Genomic DNA, 11,690 nt, shown 5'->3' with positions numbered 1-11,690 from the left:
CTTTACTAGCTGCAGCATCGCATTGCAGGCTCATGTTCATCTTGTGGTCAATGATGACCCCCAAGTCTCTCTCTTCTGTAGTGCTAGCCAGTGTAGCACTGCCGAGCCTATAAGGGTGCTGCAGGTTTTTCTTCCCAAGGTGGAGAACCTTGCATTTTTCGGTGTTAAACACCATCAGGTTCTCATCCGCCCATTTTCTGAGCCTGGCCAGGTCTGCCTGGATCACCTGCCTGTCTTCTGGTGTGGATACTTTGCCCCAAAGTTTGGTGTCATCAGCAAACTTGTCCAGTTCACTTCTGACTCCAATGTCCACATCATTAATGAAGATGTTGAACAATATGCGTCCAGGGACAGAGCCTTGGGGGACCCCACTGGTCACAGGTCACCATGATGATTGACTTCCATCAATTACTACCCTCTGGGTCCAACCACGGAGCCAATTTCCCAGCCAGCCAGGATTCCTGAATCACACTCGGGTCTTTTTTTAGCTGTTTTTTTTCACAAATGTCTCCTTTTCTTATGAATTCCAATAGTAATAAAATGCATTATCCTTCCGTCCATGCAACAGTCATGACACTTTTATAGTTGCATGTAGTTTAGCTGCAAAGGACACATTTTTGAAGAGTCAGGGATAAAATAAGGTGATTCCTGACATTTATGCCAGCATTATTCCTAGATCTACACTTACTTTGCTCCCTTCGACCAGTCTGTCAGTAACTTTATAGAAAGCCTTTAGGCTAATATTATGTGGCTCTTGTTTGGCATTTATTGGCTCTTGGAAAATGAAAAATGTGAACTATTTGGTTGATTATTGGCTCATCCATGTGGTATAGACATTTTAGCCTCATTAACACTTGTACAATCAATATTTTTAATCCCCGATGGCACATGTTATTGAGGAAGAAAATTACATTTTAGTGTGTAGAATGTGACTGCATTATTTTATCCCACAAGAACTTCTACATTCTGTTTTTTCTTGGGGGCAATCCTATTCCATAAGTACAAATACATGATTACTATGGTGGTAGAAACTGAAAACTGACTTTGGTGTTTAATATAAGGTTGAAATGATGAGAGGATGAGAATGAGTTGGTCTGTCTTGAAATGCAGCCATAAGTGTATATTCACAAAAACTTTCTCAAGACAAAATAACCACAATGAAGTCTACACAATATTTGGCTGAATTTATTACAGAGAAATACAGGGCACTCAGTATGTCCAATTCCACCAAGTTCAGTGCTGTAGCACATGCTTACACAGGCTCATTTTTCTAAAAAAGAAGAAAGTAGTCATCTGGCTTCTGTAAGGGCAAGCAAATAATAGCAGTTACAATGAATTCATAGTTTTTCTTAATACCCTCATTTTCTGTCTGAAGAAAGAGCAAGCAATACAGAAAAGCAAGCAATAGCAGTAGATGCAGGGCATACACAGTGACAAGAGGAATACAGTTGATGGAAATAGAGTGTTAGTATTTATAGTCCTTGCTGAATATTTCAGAGCAGGATGAATTTTAAGTAAATGTGTGTATTTTTTCCCCAGAAGATAGCAGAGCGATGTGTATCTCACATAGTTGATTGAAAAGACTGTGCAATGATTCCTGACTTTCAATGAAATTCTTTCCTGTTAGTTTGCATTTAGCATACTGATGAGACTTTGTAAACATTGTCATACAGTGTGCAGTTCTCTATGTCTGCCTGTGTTGGATCTCTCTGTCAATCGCACACGACTGCTCCCATGATTTCCTTATGATAGCTCCCATGTGCCAGTCAGAAATGCTGCTGCTTCCTTTTTGCCTCCTCAGAAGCTCTTGCCTTTGAAAATCTGTCTCCTGCAGACATTTTGAACATATTTAAAACAAACTCATTTTAGTACTTTGCCTCTTGTGAAATAGGTTGCGACTTTCCGCCCCATAATTATGAACATATAAAACATGCATTAGATAGTTCTTTTTCATATAATAAAACCTGGCTGCGGTGGTGGTTGTCTTTCTGGAGCATATTATTAAGCTTGAAGAACAGAAATACTTTCATTGTTCAGACATCATAATTCTGTAGGGCATGTATCTGAGCTTTTGATTGAGCCTGAAATAAGGAGTTGTCCTTAATTCTTGATTCTTTTTTGTGAAAGTGTTAGGATTATTAATTCTAGTATCCTGTATAATGTAACTTGGAATATACTTTTTGTTTGAAATTGCAAACACTTGGCCTATGCTTAGATTTAAGTATATGAATAGATCCTCCCTATGTTATCTGACACCCCTGGTACACATTACATTTCACTGGTTAATCACTTCTTTATTAGGAACCTGGCCACATGGTCATGAAATTAATGGTACAATAAAAACAGGGAATAAGCCACAAATTTATTATGCAAAATATGTGTAATAACTTTGTGGCTGGTTCCCGTTGTGCCTTAGATTGAACATGTTGCAGTGCTGATCAGTTCATTGGCTCTCCCAGCCTTGGGAGTGCACGGGGGCCTTGAATGTCTCCCATGCATGCACGTGGCTGGGAGCACTGGTCAGCTAAGTGGTAGTCTGAAACATGGGAGCACCAGGCACATGCCTTGCTACTTGCTGTGGCAGTAGGGTGTGATTGGGGTCTGACCCCTAATCCCATGATTGTGTTTCCTGTCATGCACTTGGGGCACAGGATTCACAATCCAACCAATCACCCCTCCTGCTATCTCATTGTGCCTTGAACTGAACAGCTGTCAATGGGGGGGGAGAAGGGGGGATGTAGCAAAATTAACAGTTTTATTGGAACCCTGCCCATATTTTCATCATTAGATAGCCCTGCCCCCAATTTTTTCTTAGCTTTAATTGTAATTACATTGTTTAAATAATTATTAAAACTAGAACATGTTTACTGAAATAATAACTCATCAAAGCCAAAATGTTGTATGGTACCAAATAAGTTTCCATTTAAGATCCTGAAGGAGGGTAATTGAGAGAGTGAAGGAATTGGGGTTTTTGGATGTTTACGGGGGCTTTTTGTGGAACAGAGGGCACAGTTTGGGGTCTTGATTTAAAATGTGGGGGGTTTGTTCCTTGTTACAATCACACAGAAATAATAAGGTTGGAAGGGACCTTCAGAGGTCATCTAGTCCAATTCCCTGTCTGAGGCAGTATCATCCCTATCCAAACCACCCCATACAAATCTTTGTCTAACCTGTTACTGAAGTTACGCAATCAGTCCCGTCATACAACCTAAACTACCACAGGTAAAGCAGGTGGACAACAGCTGTCAGTGTCCTTGTGCTGCAGGCTTTGTCAAAATAAATCCAGGGAAGAGGGTCACACAACTGGCTACAGAGGAAGGCAAAAAAAAAATATCGCAATGGGGTAAAATTCTTGACCCCAAATGTGGCAATCATTCTGACCCTGACTGGAGGGTCCAGTCCAGATACCCAGGCAGCCAACACCCTGTGCTTCTGAGATAGACCCCCCCCACCCAACTCCTCTGACCCCTCTAGCAACAGGAAGGGAAAATACTTTCTTCCTGGCCCCATGTAGCAACCAGAAAAGTCCAGAAGCATGGGAAGTACCCATAGCATAGGTATGTATAGCTGTACCTCCATTAATAGAGATTACACAACTTTCCTAGGCAATCTGTTCTGCTGCCTCACTGTTCTAACAGTTAAGAAGTTTTTCCTTATATCCAAACTAAACCTACATTTCTGCAACTTCAAGTCATTGATCTGTGTCCTGCTCTTTACAGTAACAGGGAAAAAATGTTCTCCCTCTTCTTTATGCCAGCCCTTCAGATATTTGAAGACTGCTATCACATTCTCTTTTAATTGCCCCTTCTACAAGTTGAACGTATCTAGTTCCTTCAACCTCTCCTTGTATATCGTGCCTTCCAAGCCCTTTAGCATTTTTATCACCTGCATTTGGACCCTCTGAAACTTTTCCATGTCCTTTTTAAAGTGTGGAGCTCAAAACTGTAGAGCACACAGTACTCTTACCTGTCTCCCATGAACTTGTAAATTCTGATATTATAAAGGTCTTTGTCTGTCTGTCTGTCTGCCCATAATGCTTTCAGCCAACTGCACATGCACTGCTGAGAGGGTGGGTGGTGATTGTTTGCGTGGGCCCAGGCTGCATGGGCCCAGGTTTGAGCTGCTGCCGGGGAAGTTTGTGGCGGCAGCAAACATGCCCCGGTCTCCCGAGCAGCAGAGCTTCCGCATGCCTCCCTGCTTGAGGGTGAAGCGGGGGGGATGGTCATGGTGGCAGTACCCCCCCCCGCTGCCCATCCTCAATGCCCCCCAAAACAGCCAGCAGGGAAGGGGAGGTGGCAGGCAGGGAGTGCAGTGGACCGGGGTGAGGTGAAGGGGTGGTCATGGTGGTGGCTATTGTCAGAGCTGGGCAGTGGGGAGGGAGGGAGGGAGAGTGGGAGGGGAGCAGGAAGGGGGCCCTGACAACAGCCGACACGGAGCGAGGGAGGCTGTGCAGACCCTGGTGGGTGGGTGGGGGGAGGTGAATGGCAGGGGTTATGGTGGTGGCTGTTGTTGGGGCTGGGTGGCAGGGAAGTGAGGAGGAAAGGGGAGGGGAAGGGGGGGATCATGGTGGCAGTGCCTCCCCACAGCCTAGCCTGGACAACAGGCATCAGGGCAGGCGGGGAGTAGAGGTGGGGAGAATATCCCCGCTGCAAGGCAGAGGCGGGCGTGGGGAGGGAGCCCCTGTGCCAGAGACTGGAGAAGGAGGTGGCGGAGGGAGTCTTTGTATGGCCAGGCCCAAAGGGTGAGCGGGACCAGGTAAACACTTCCCGAAAGCCATCATTCTTGACAGGCAATTAGCGAGTATTACTATAAAGGGCTCCAAGATCTCTTCTGCCTGTTCCTTGAGTACCATGGGATGAAGTTAATTTGGCCCTGCTGACTTGAATTCACTCAGATCCATCAAAAGCTCTCTGACTGTTGTTTTGCCATCTCATCTCTCAGCATATCCTCTTCCTTGTCCTAATAATCCTTCTTATTGCTGGGCTGCAGCTTAATTTTTTTGTAATGACTCAAATCAAGTTGCTATTGATCAGCTCTGCCTTTGTAGCTGGTGGTAAGCATTTGTTGTTCATCAGATATGGACTGGTGTGGAATCAGACCATATATGTGTTTTATGAATTGTGCAAGGTAGAACGCTATCAACAGGAGATTTAGAGAACCCTGAACCCCTAGAAAACTGTGCCCTCCAGCATACAGCAGGGGCTGGGAACTGAATATGGGTCCCCTAGATCCAGGTTGAGTACTTTAATCAGTAAGCTGTTTGACTATGGCCTGAAATGGTCCTGGCATGAACAGGTTTATGAATCTAGCTTTCTTTTTCCAGCTGAAAGTATTAGGTAAATTTGACCCAAATTTGTGAGCATTTTAGAGATGCCCCCAAACCACCTTTTTGGTGAATGAGCTGTTCTTTTAGATGTACTTAGAAGGTAGGGAGAATGTAGAGCAAAACAGGACACTGCCTTTTTGAATGAGTGGACAAGAAAGCTGAAAAGAGGGAGAGAAGGAAAGAGTGGAACAAGATCTGGAAAAGGGAGATGGTGATGGGAGTAGCACTAAATAAAGTCCAGCACAGGGAAAAGGAATTGGAAGAAAATGAGATTATGAAAATGCATAAGCAGTAAACAAAAGGGAAGGACATGATGAAAGCCAAAGAGAAAACAGCATCTGAAAAATGCATGAATGGAACATGGAAGAGCCCTGGAGCAGACCTGTCACAAATCTGGGAATCCACACCCCACAGGTTTGGAGCCATGTCTTTATAGATGTAGGGAGAGTGTGCAGTATTATTATTTTTTTCAGGGGCAGGGAAATACTAGTTATTATAGAGCAGGGGCGCTCAATCCCTGGCCCAGGGGCCAAATCAGGCCCACAGAGCCATAGTACCTGGCCTGCAGGTCTCCCTATGGGTTGATAAATTTGATGGTGGGGGAGTAGTGACAATTAAAACTGTCACTCCTCCCCTGCTGCCAAAAACCCAAGGCCTTTGCAACTGGGCCACACACCACCCTCTGTGCGGCTACAGCCAGGTTGAGGCCAGGCCACATCTTTCCCCCATACAGCCGGGTTGGGGCCAGATCATACCCCCTTTTCCTGTGCCTCTGGATTGAAGCTGGGCTGCCTCCATCTCCTATCCTCATGGCCAGATTGGGCCCCACCATGCCCACTCTGTGTGCTAAGTTAGGGCAAAAAGACTGAGCACCACTGGTATAAAGTGTGATTTGACATTGGGTGATGTATTTAGATACTGGGGATAAAACTGATTTAGGTGATGCAAAATACAAATATAAACTAAGCAGGTGCCAATTTGAGACATTGTGGCAGGCCAGGGTAGTTTGTAGTATCAGTCATTAGCTTTATTCTTTTACAAGTATATGCTGGAGAAAGGTCAAGACATAAGTTCACCTGCCTGAGTGCTCTCCCTCCACCTTCCACAGATTTCAGAGTGATATGGTCATATGTTGTTCTTGATCCACTCTGAACTCCCGTCAAGTTCAGTAAGAGCTTTAGGTGCTGATACTTGGCAGAAAACAGCGTTTAGATTTTTCTATGCAATTTATAAACACTTTAGCAACTCAGCAAATAAAAAAGTAGCCCTGAGGCATGCATATTTGGCTTTGCATATTTACATAGGGAGCTGATGGAGTTGATGAAGTCCTACAATATACACTTTTGTAGATTGAAAGCATAATGGGAACATGTCTTTGCAGTGAGATTTTTCTAATTTAGTGGAGTTTTTTTGGCCTATACTTGGCACAAGGTGGTTGGGTGTAGCACCCCTGACATGAAAGAAGTTACACAAGCTTCTGATCAGGCTTAGGTTAAGTTGGAGTTGTGAATATTCAGCAGTTTTGGAAAACAGGCTGAAGTTCCTGCAATTTGGTACCCAAAATTAGAAGCACATTTGGAGATATCCCCGCAGTAATTAGCCCAAGGATAGTCTGAGTCAGAGCCCGAACAGAATCCAGGAGTCTTGATTCTCAGTCACTTCTTCCAACCACATTCCTTCGTTCTTATTTCCATAAATAATTGTGTTTTACTGCTTTATCAAAGCATTCATAGTAACTTTCTCTGTGTCTTTTTTCTCACCATAGAAACTACCTCTTCAGGTTGCAACTTGAGGATCTCTCTCTAATCCAGGTACGTGCAATATATTTTTCCATCTCTTTCAATTTGTTCCTGTATTTGATGTGGCGAGACCAGATGTTTTAAAGATAATCAAGATATCCATTGGCTTCATAACTACAGCTGACTGTGCAGCTATTTTTATCCTTGTTGCTGCCCCTCATTATGTAAGTCTCATTGCTTATTTTAATTCCAGATTGGCCTTTTGTTCCAGGCCATACAGACTTGCTGTTACGTATCTACTGTGATTTAGTAAGAGTGAATATATCCAAAATGGAGGCTGAAGATAAAAAATGTTGTATTAGAGAAATGGTCTGACTTGCATACGGTCACCTTGCGGGAGTCACCTGACTCCTAGTTGTCTTTCCTGTCTGGTGCAGGGGTCTGGACCCAGTGATCCCCTGGGGTCCCTTCTAGCATCACAGTTTATGAATCTATGAATCCTGCTGTGTCTTTCTTGTATAACTCCCCTCAATATCTGTAGTTCTCATGTGAAAAGGCTCTGCTCCTTCTCTATACTGGCAAAGAAAGGAGAGTACCCATCTTTGTTAAGGAAACTGCAAACAGCAAAGAAAGACAGCAAAGTTGTGTTAAACAGATGCAAGCGTGAAGATGATTCTGAGACTCTCCCTGCCTTAAGGAATGCAGCTAATTACTGTTTAAAGTTATTAGAGCAGTGATTCTCAGCCAGGATGCCATGGTAGCTCACGCTGATGTGAGATCTTTTTAAGGGTGCCACAGGATGCCATGCCTTATTAGCACCATTAGGTGTGCAAACATCTGGGTCATAGGACTAGAAGGGACCTCTTGAGGACGTGCAATTCAGTCCTCTGCTCAGGGCAGAATCACCCCTGACTAAATCATCCCAGTCAAGTGTATGTTTAAATTGCTCTTGAAAATTTCCAAGGATGGAGATTCTGCAGCTTGTTTATGGAGTCTGTTCCAAAGCTTTACCACTCTCACAGTCAGAAAGTGTTTCTTAATTTCCAGACTAAATTTCCTCTGCCACAATATGATGCTGCTGCCTAGTCCTGTCCCCTACAGCCACAGAAAAAAAGGCTATATCCCTTTATCTTTAAATCACCCTTCTGGTACTTGAAAACTAATCAAATCCTGTCTTAGTCTTCTCTTTTCCAAACTAAGTAACTCTAGCTCTTTCAGCCTTTCCTCATAAGTTATGCATCCCAGGTCTCTAGTCATTTTTGTCAGCCTCTACTGGACTCTTTCCAATCTGTCCACATTTTTCTAAAGTGTAGGTCCCAAAGCCAGACACAGTCCAGGTGAGGCCTCACCAGTGTTGAATCACTTCCCTTAATTTGCTGGTGACCCTTGTGTTATTACAACCCAGTGTGCTGTTGGCTTTTGTTTGCAGCAAGAGCACACTGTTGGCTCATATTCAGCTTTTGGTTCACTGTAACACCCAGGTCCTTGGTCCTTCTCTGCAGGACTGCATCCTAGCGAATCATTCCTCAGTCTCTGTGCATGCATTTTTTTTTCTTTCCCAGGTGCAGGATTTTTCACTTGTCCTTTTTGAATTTCATCTGGTTGTTTTCCTACTCTTTCTCCAGTCTATCCAGCTTGCTCTGGATCCTAGCCCTACCACCCAGAGCATCTGCAACTCTGTCCAACCTGGTGTCACCTTCAGATTTGCTATCTGTGCACTCAATCCCATTATCCAAATCATTAAAGAGATGCTAAATAATTCCAGGCCCAAAACAGGCCCCTGGGGAACTCCACTTGATACCTCCTTCCAAATAGACACTGAGCCATTGATGAATGGTTCACAAGATGAACCCAGAGAGTTCAAATAAAAATGCAAAGCATCAGAAACATTCCGATTTGTGGTTGTCTTTCTGAGTTCTTTGAAAAAAAAGAATTGTTCTATTATTATTTCTCTGTAGTCAAAAAAAACAAAACAAAACCGTGAAAGCTAAGAGCTGTCATTTTCCAAGGTATGTCTTGAGTTTAACGAGGGTGCCTTGAGTCTAAAAAAAAAAGTCAAAAACCACTGTATTAGAGCTTGACACTGGAATCTTTAGGCTGTAAAGAAAGAGTAGAAAGAACCCCAAATCTGTTCATTTTCCCTCTGAACTTTTTAAATACTGGTGAGACTTCCATGTTAAGTATTTGTCAGATATCACAGTCTTATGTTCCCTCAGGTCTCTGAATCTCATTTTTTGCTCAAGCTTTTCCCCCCTCCCCCATTTCTGTTATTCCTCCCATGCATATACTGCAGAAATGAATAATTTGTCATTTCTGTGTTCTTGGCTCTAATGCTTGTTTTACTGCATTTCATTTAAATTGGCTAGGCAGGTAAGGTATGCAAATACAAAATTGGAACAAAATGGAAACTTCGGGTTTGACACGCTCTTGTTTTTGCAGTTTAAAATCAACTTTGAATTGAATACTATGGCTTGCTTTTTTTTTCCCCTGCAGTGCTATTCTGCACACTTGAATGTTGAAAAAATAGTCAGTCAAATTAAAATGAGGCTAGCAGTGTGATGTGCAGAGCTCCAAGAGTTTTGTATGTATTGGGATTAAGCAAAAAAATCATCCCCTCTTTTTCTCTTCCTAGACCCATATGACTATAGGAAAAAGGTAAAGCTGTCTCATGTATTGCAGAAATTATAGCACTTAAATTAGTTGGCTGAAATATTTGAAATTACGGCTAGACCTAGGCTGAGCTACAATAGTCTGTAAACTATGTACCCTGAATCTGGGTTAACTATACTTACCCAAGCAGTTGTGGTTTGTGTAAAGCTGTACATGTAAAAGCAGCAGATTATTTATGTTTAGTGGCTGGAGATTCCCATTGATCTAAGGTGCTAAAGTGGATCAGAAATGGCTATTATAGTCTGTGATTTCAGTTTGCATATAAAGGTTCCCAGCTAGTGACTGATAGGATAAATGACAACAAGTAATATAGTCTGTAATGCTTCAGATATCTGCTCCTTCTGCAATCCCTTGCAGTGAAGCATGATTGTCTTTTATGACTGTCTTATCTGTTCAAAGATGGTTGATGAGGGCTATCCGGGATCAACAGACTTGTGTTTCCATGTGGGGTATAAAGAAATGTCACTGATTTCCACCCATTTTTTTTAACTACAGTCAGAAAGAGTGCAAAATAAATTAGTAAATGACTGGTGATAGCAGGAAGTTCCTGACTGACAGCATGATGCAGAATCCCTTCAGTTTGACAGTTCTTTCAAATTCAGTTTTAGTGTGGTCTTTTTCCCACCAACTCCAAAATTTTACCCAATGTTTTGTAAGCCATAGTCCATGCAACCTTCACCAAAGCTTTCGCCAACCCTTCCCATGCCCTGTCACTGGAAAATCAAACAGTAAAAGCACCTGGCTAGGAATGGAAAAAAGAAAACCTTATTTCCACATGAAATAAAACAGAGCACAGCTGTTTTTTCCCCTTCTAATGCCTTGTTTACTACACTACACCCATCTCTCCCCTCTTCTAATACACCTCTCCCATTTCCAGATTTTCTTATCCTTAGACTCCCTTGCAGTAGTTCAGATTTCTTCTATAATTCATTTCTTCCTCCCTTTCTTCTCTAGTTCCCTTCCCCCTCCTCCCCTCTCCCTCTGTTACTGTCCCTTTCTGGCTCATTCCTGGCACAAAAATAAAAAAAATGATTAGGACACCTTTTGGTTCAAAGATTTTCAGTCCTTAAAGGTCTGTAGGCATTTTAATTATGAAGCTCAAGATAGGGGAGAAATAATCAAAGCTTTGTTTCAGTATAACAAGTCAGAACAAAAGTGAAGTTTCTTATGGCAATGGAAGCCTCGCACAGGCAGGATATCAGATCACCTAAGTGTTTGTGTAGGAAAACACAGTTATCCCTGTATCTGAAATACATATCTTAAATTGCTCTTAAAGGTTTATCAGATGCCTTTAGTGATTGAAGACATGCAAACTGTTCTAATTGGTTTAAAATAAATCTGGAGGTTTTTTAAAAACTTGTTTTCTACCTTTTGAGCAAAGGATAAATATATTCAAGCTGTGGACCATAATCGTGGAGATCAGAATTTTTTTTTAATTGGAATGTGAGATTTTTACATCCCCAAATGTATCCATTGGACCCCAGAGTGGAAACATTTAATAAGAAAAACAACAGCTATCACAAGACTTGTGATTAAGTCCCAAGATTTTGTCTTAAGTCCTAAGGTTCAAGTTCATACCTTAGGCTTGGAAATAGGCATTGCCTTTGTGTCCCAGTAACATTTTTTTATGACAGCACAACAGCCAAGCAAGCAGACACCCATAACCATTGTTGCAACAGAAGTGCCCAAAATTGTGGCCATGACATTAGGTGACATAAAGTAGTGCAGCCTTCTTGCTGGAGATGTTTCTTTGCTTTATGGTGGCAGAATGCAGGCAGCCCAGCTCTCCAGCCACCCTGGGCAGGTGCTTCTGTGTCAGGGGCCTGATTATGTGCATCCCAGGAATTCCCCTGCAGGGGGATTCATGGAGCAAGTAGGCTCTGGCCTCTGAAGTCCTGGGAGTGCCTGCCTCCGTTAGCCTTCTTGCAGAGGTGCACCCCAGGAATCCCCCAGCA

At 42.7% G+C, this 11,690-nt stretch overlaps 1 protein-coding gene across 1 annotated transcript in view; it reads left to right on the top strand.

The window, feature by feature from the left end:
- Positions 1 to 11,690, top strand: part of SEMA5A (semaphorin 5A) — a 510,735-nt gene that overhangs the window by 82,465 nt on the left and 416,580 nt on the right. Inside the window, exon 3 of the mRNA XM_019521077.1 lies at positions 7,092 to 7,137. Within this exon, the coding sequence (XP_019376622.1) occupies positions 7,092 to 7,137 (46 nt within the window). The remainder of the gene's footprint in view (positions 1 to 7,091; positions 7,138 to 11,690) is intronic.

This window comes from Gavialis gangeticus, unplaced genomic scaffold (genome assembly GCF_001723915.1).
Source record: "Gavialis gangeticus isolate Ggan-Ray unplaced genomic scaffold, GavGan_comp1, whole genome shotgun sequence".
Classification (NCBI taxonomy): Eukaryota; Metazoa; Chordata; order Crocodylia; family Gavialidae; genus Gavialis; species Gavialis gangeticus.
The sequence above is the reverse complement of the archived record's forward strand: the minus strand, read 5'-3'. Positions and strand labels throughout refer to the sequence as shown.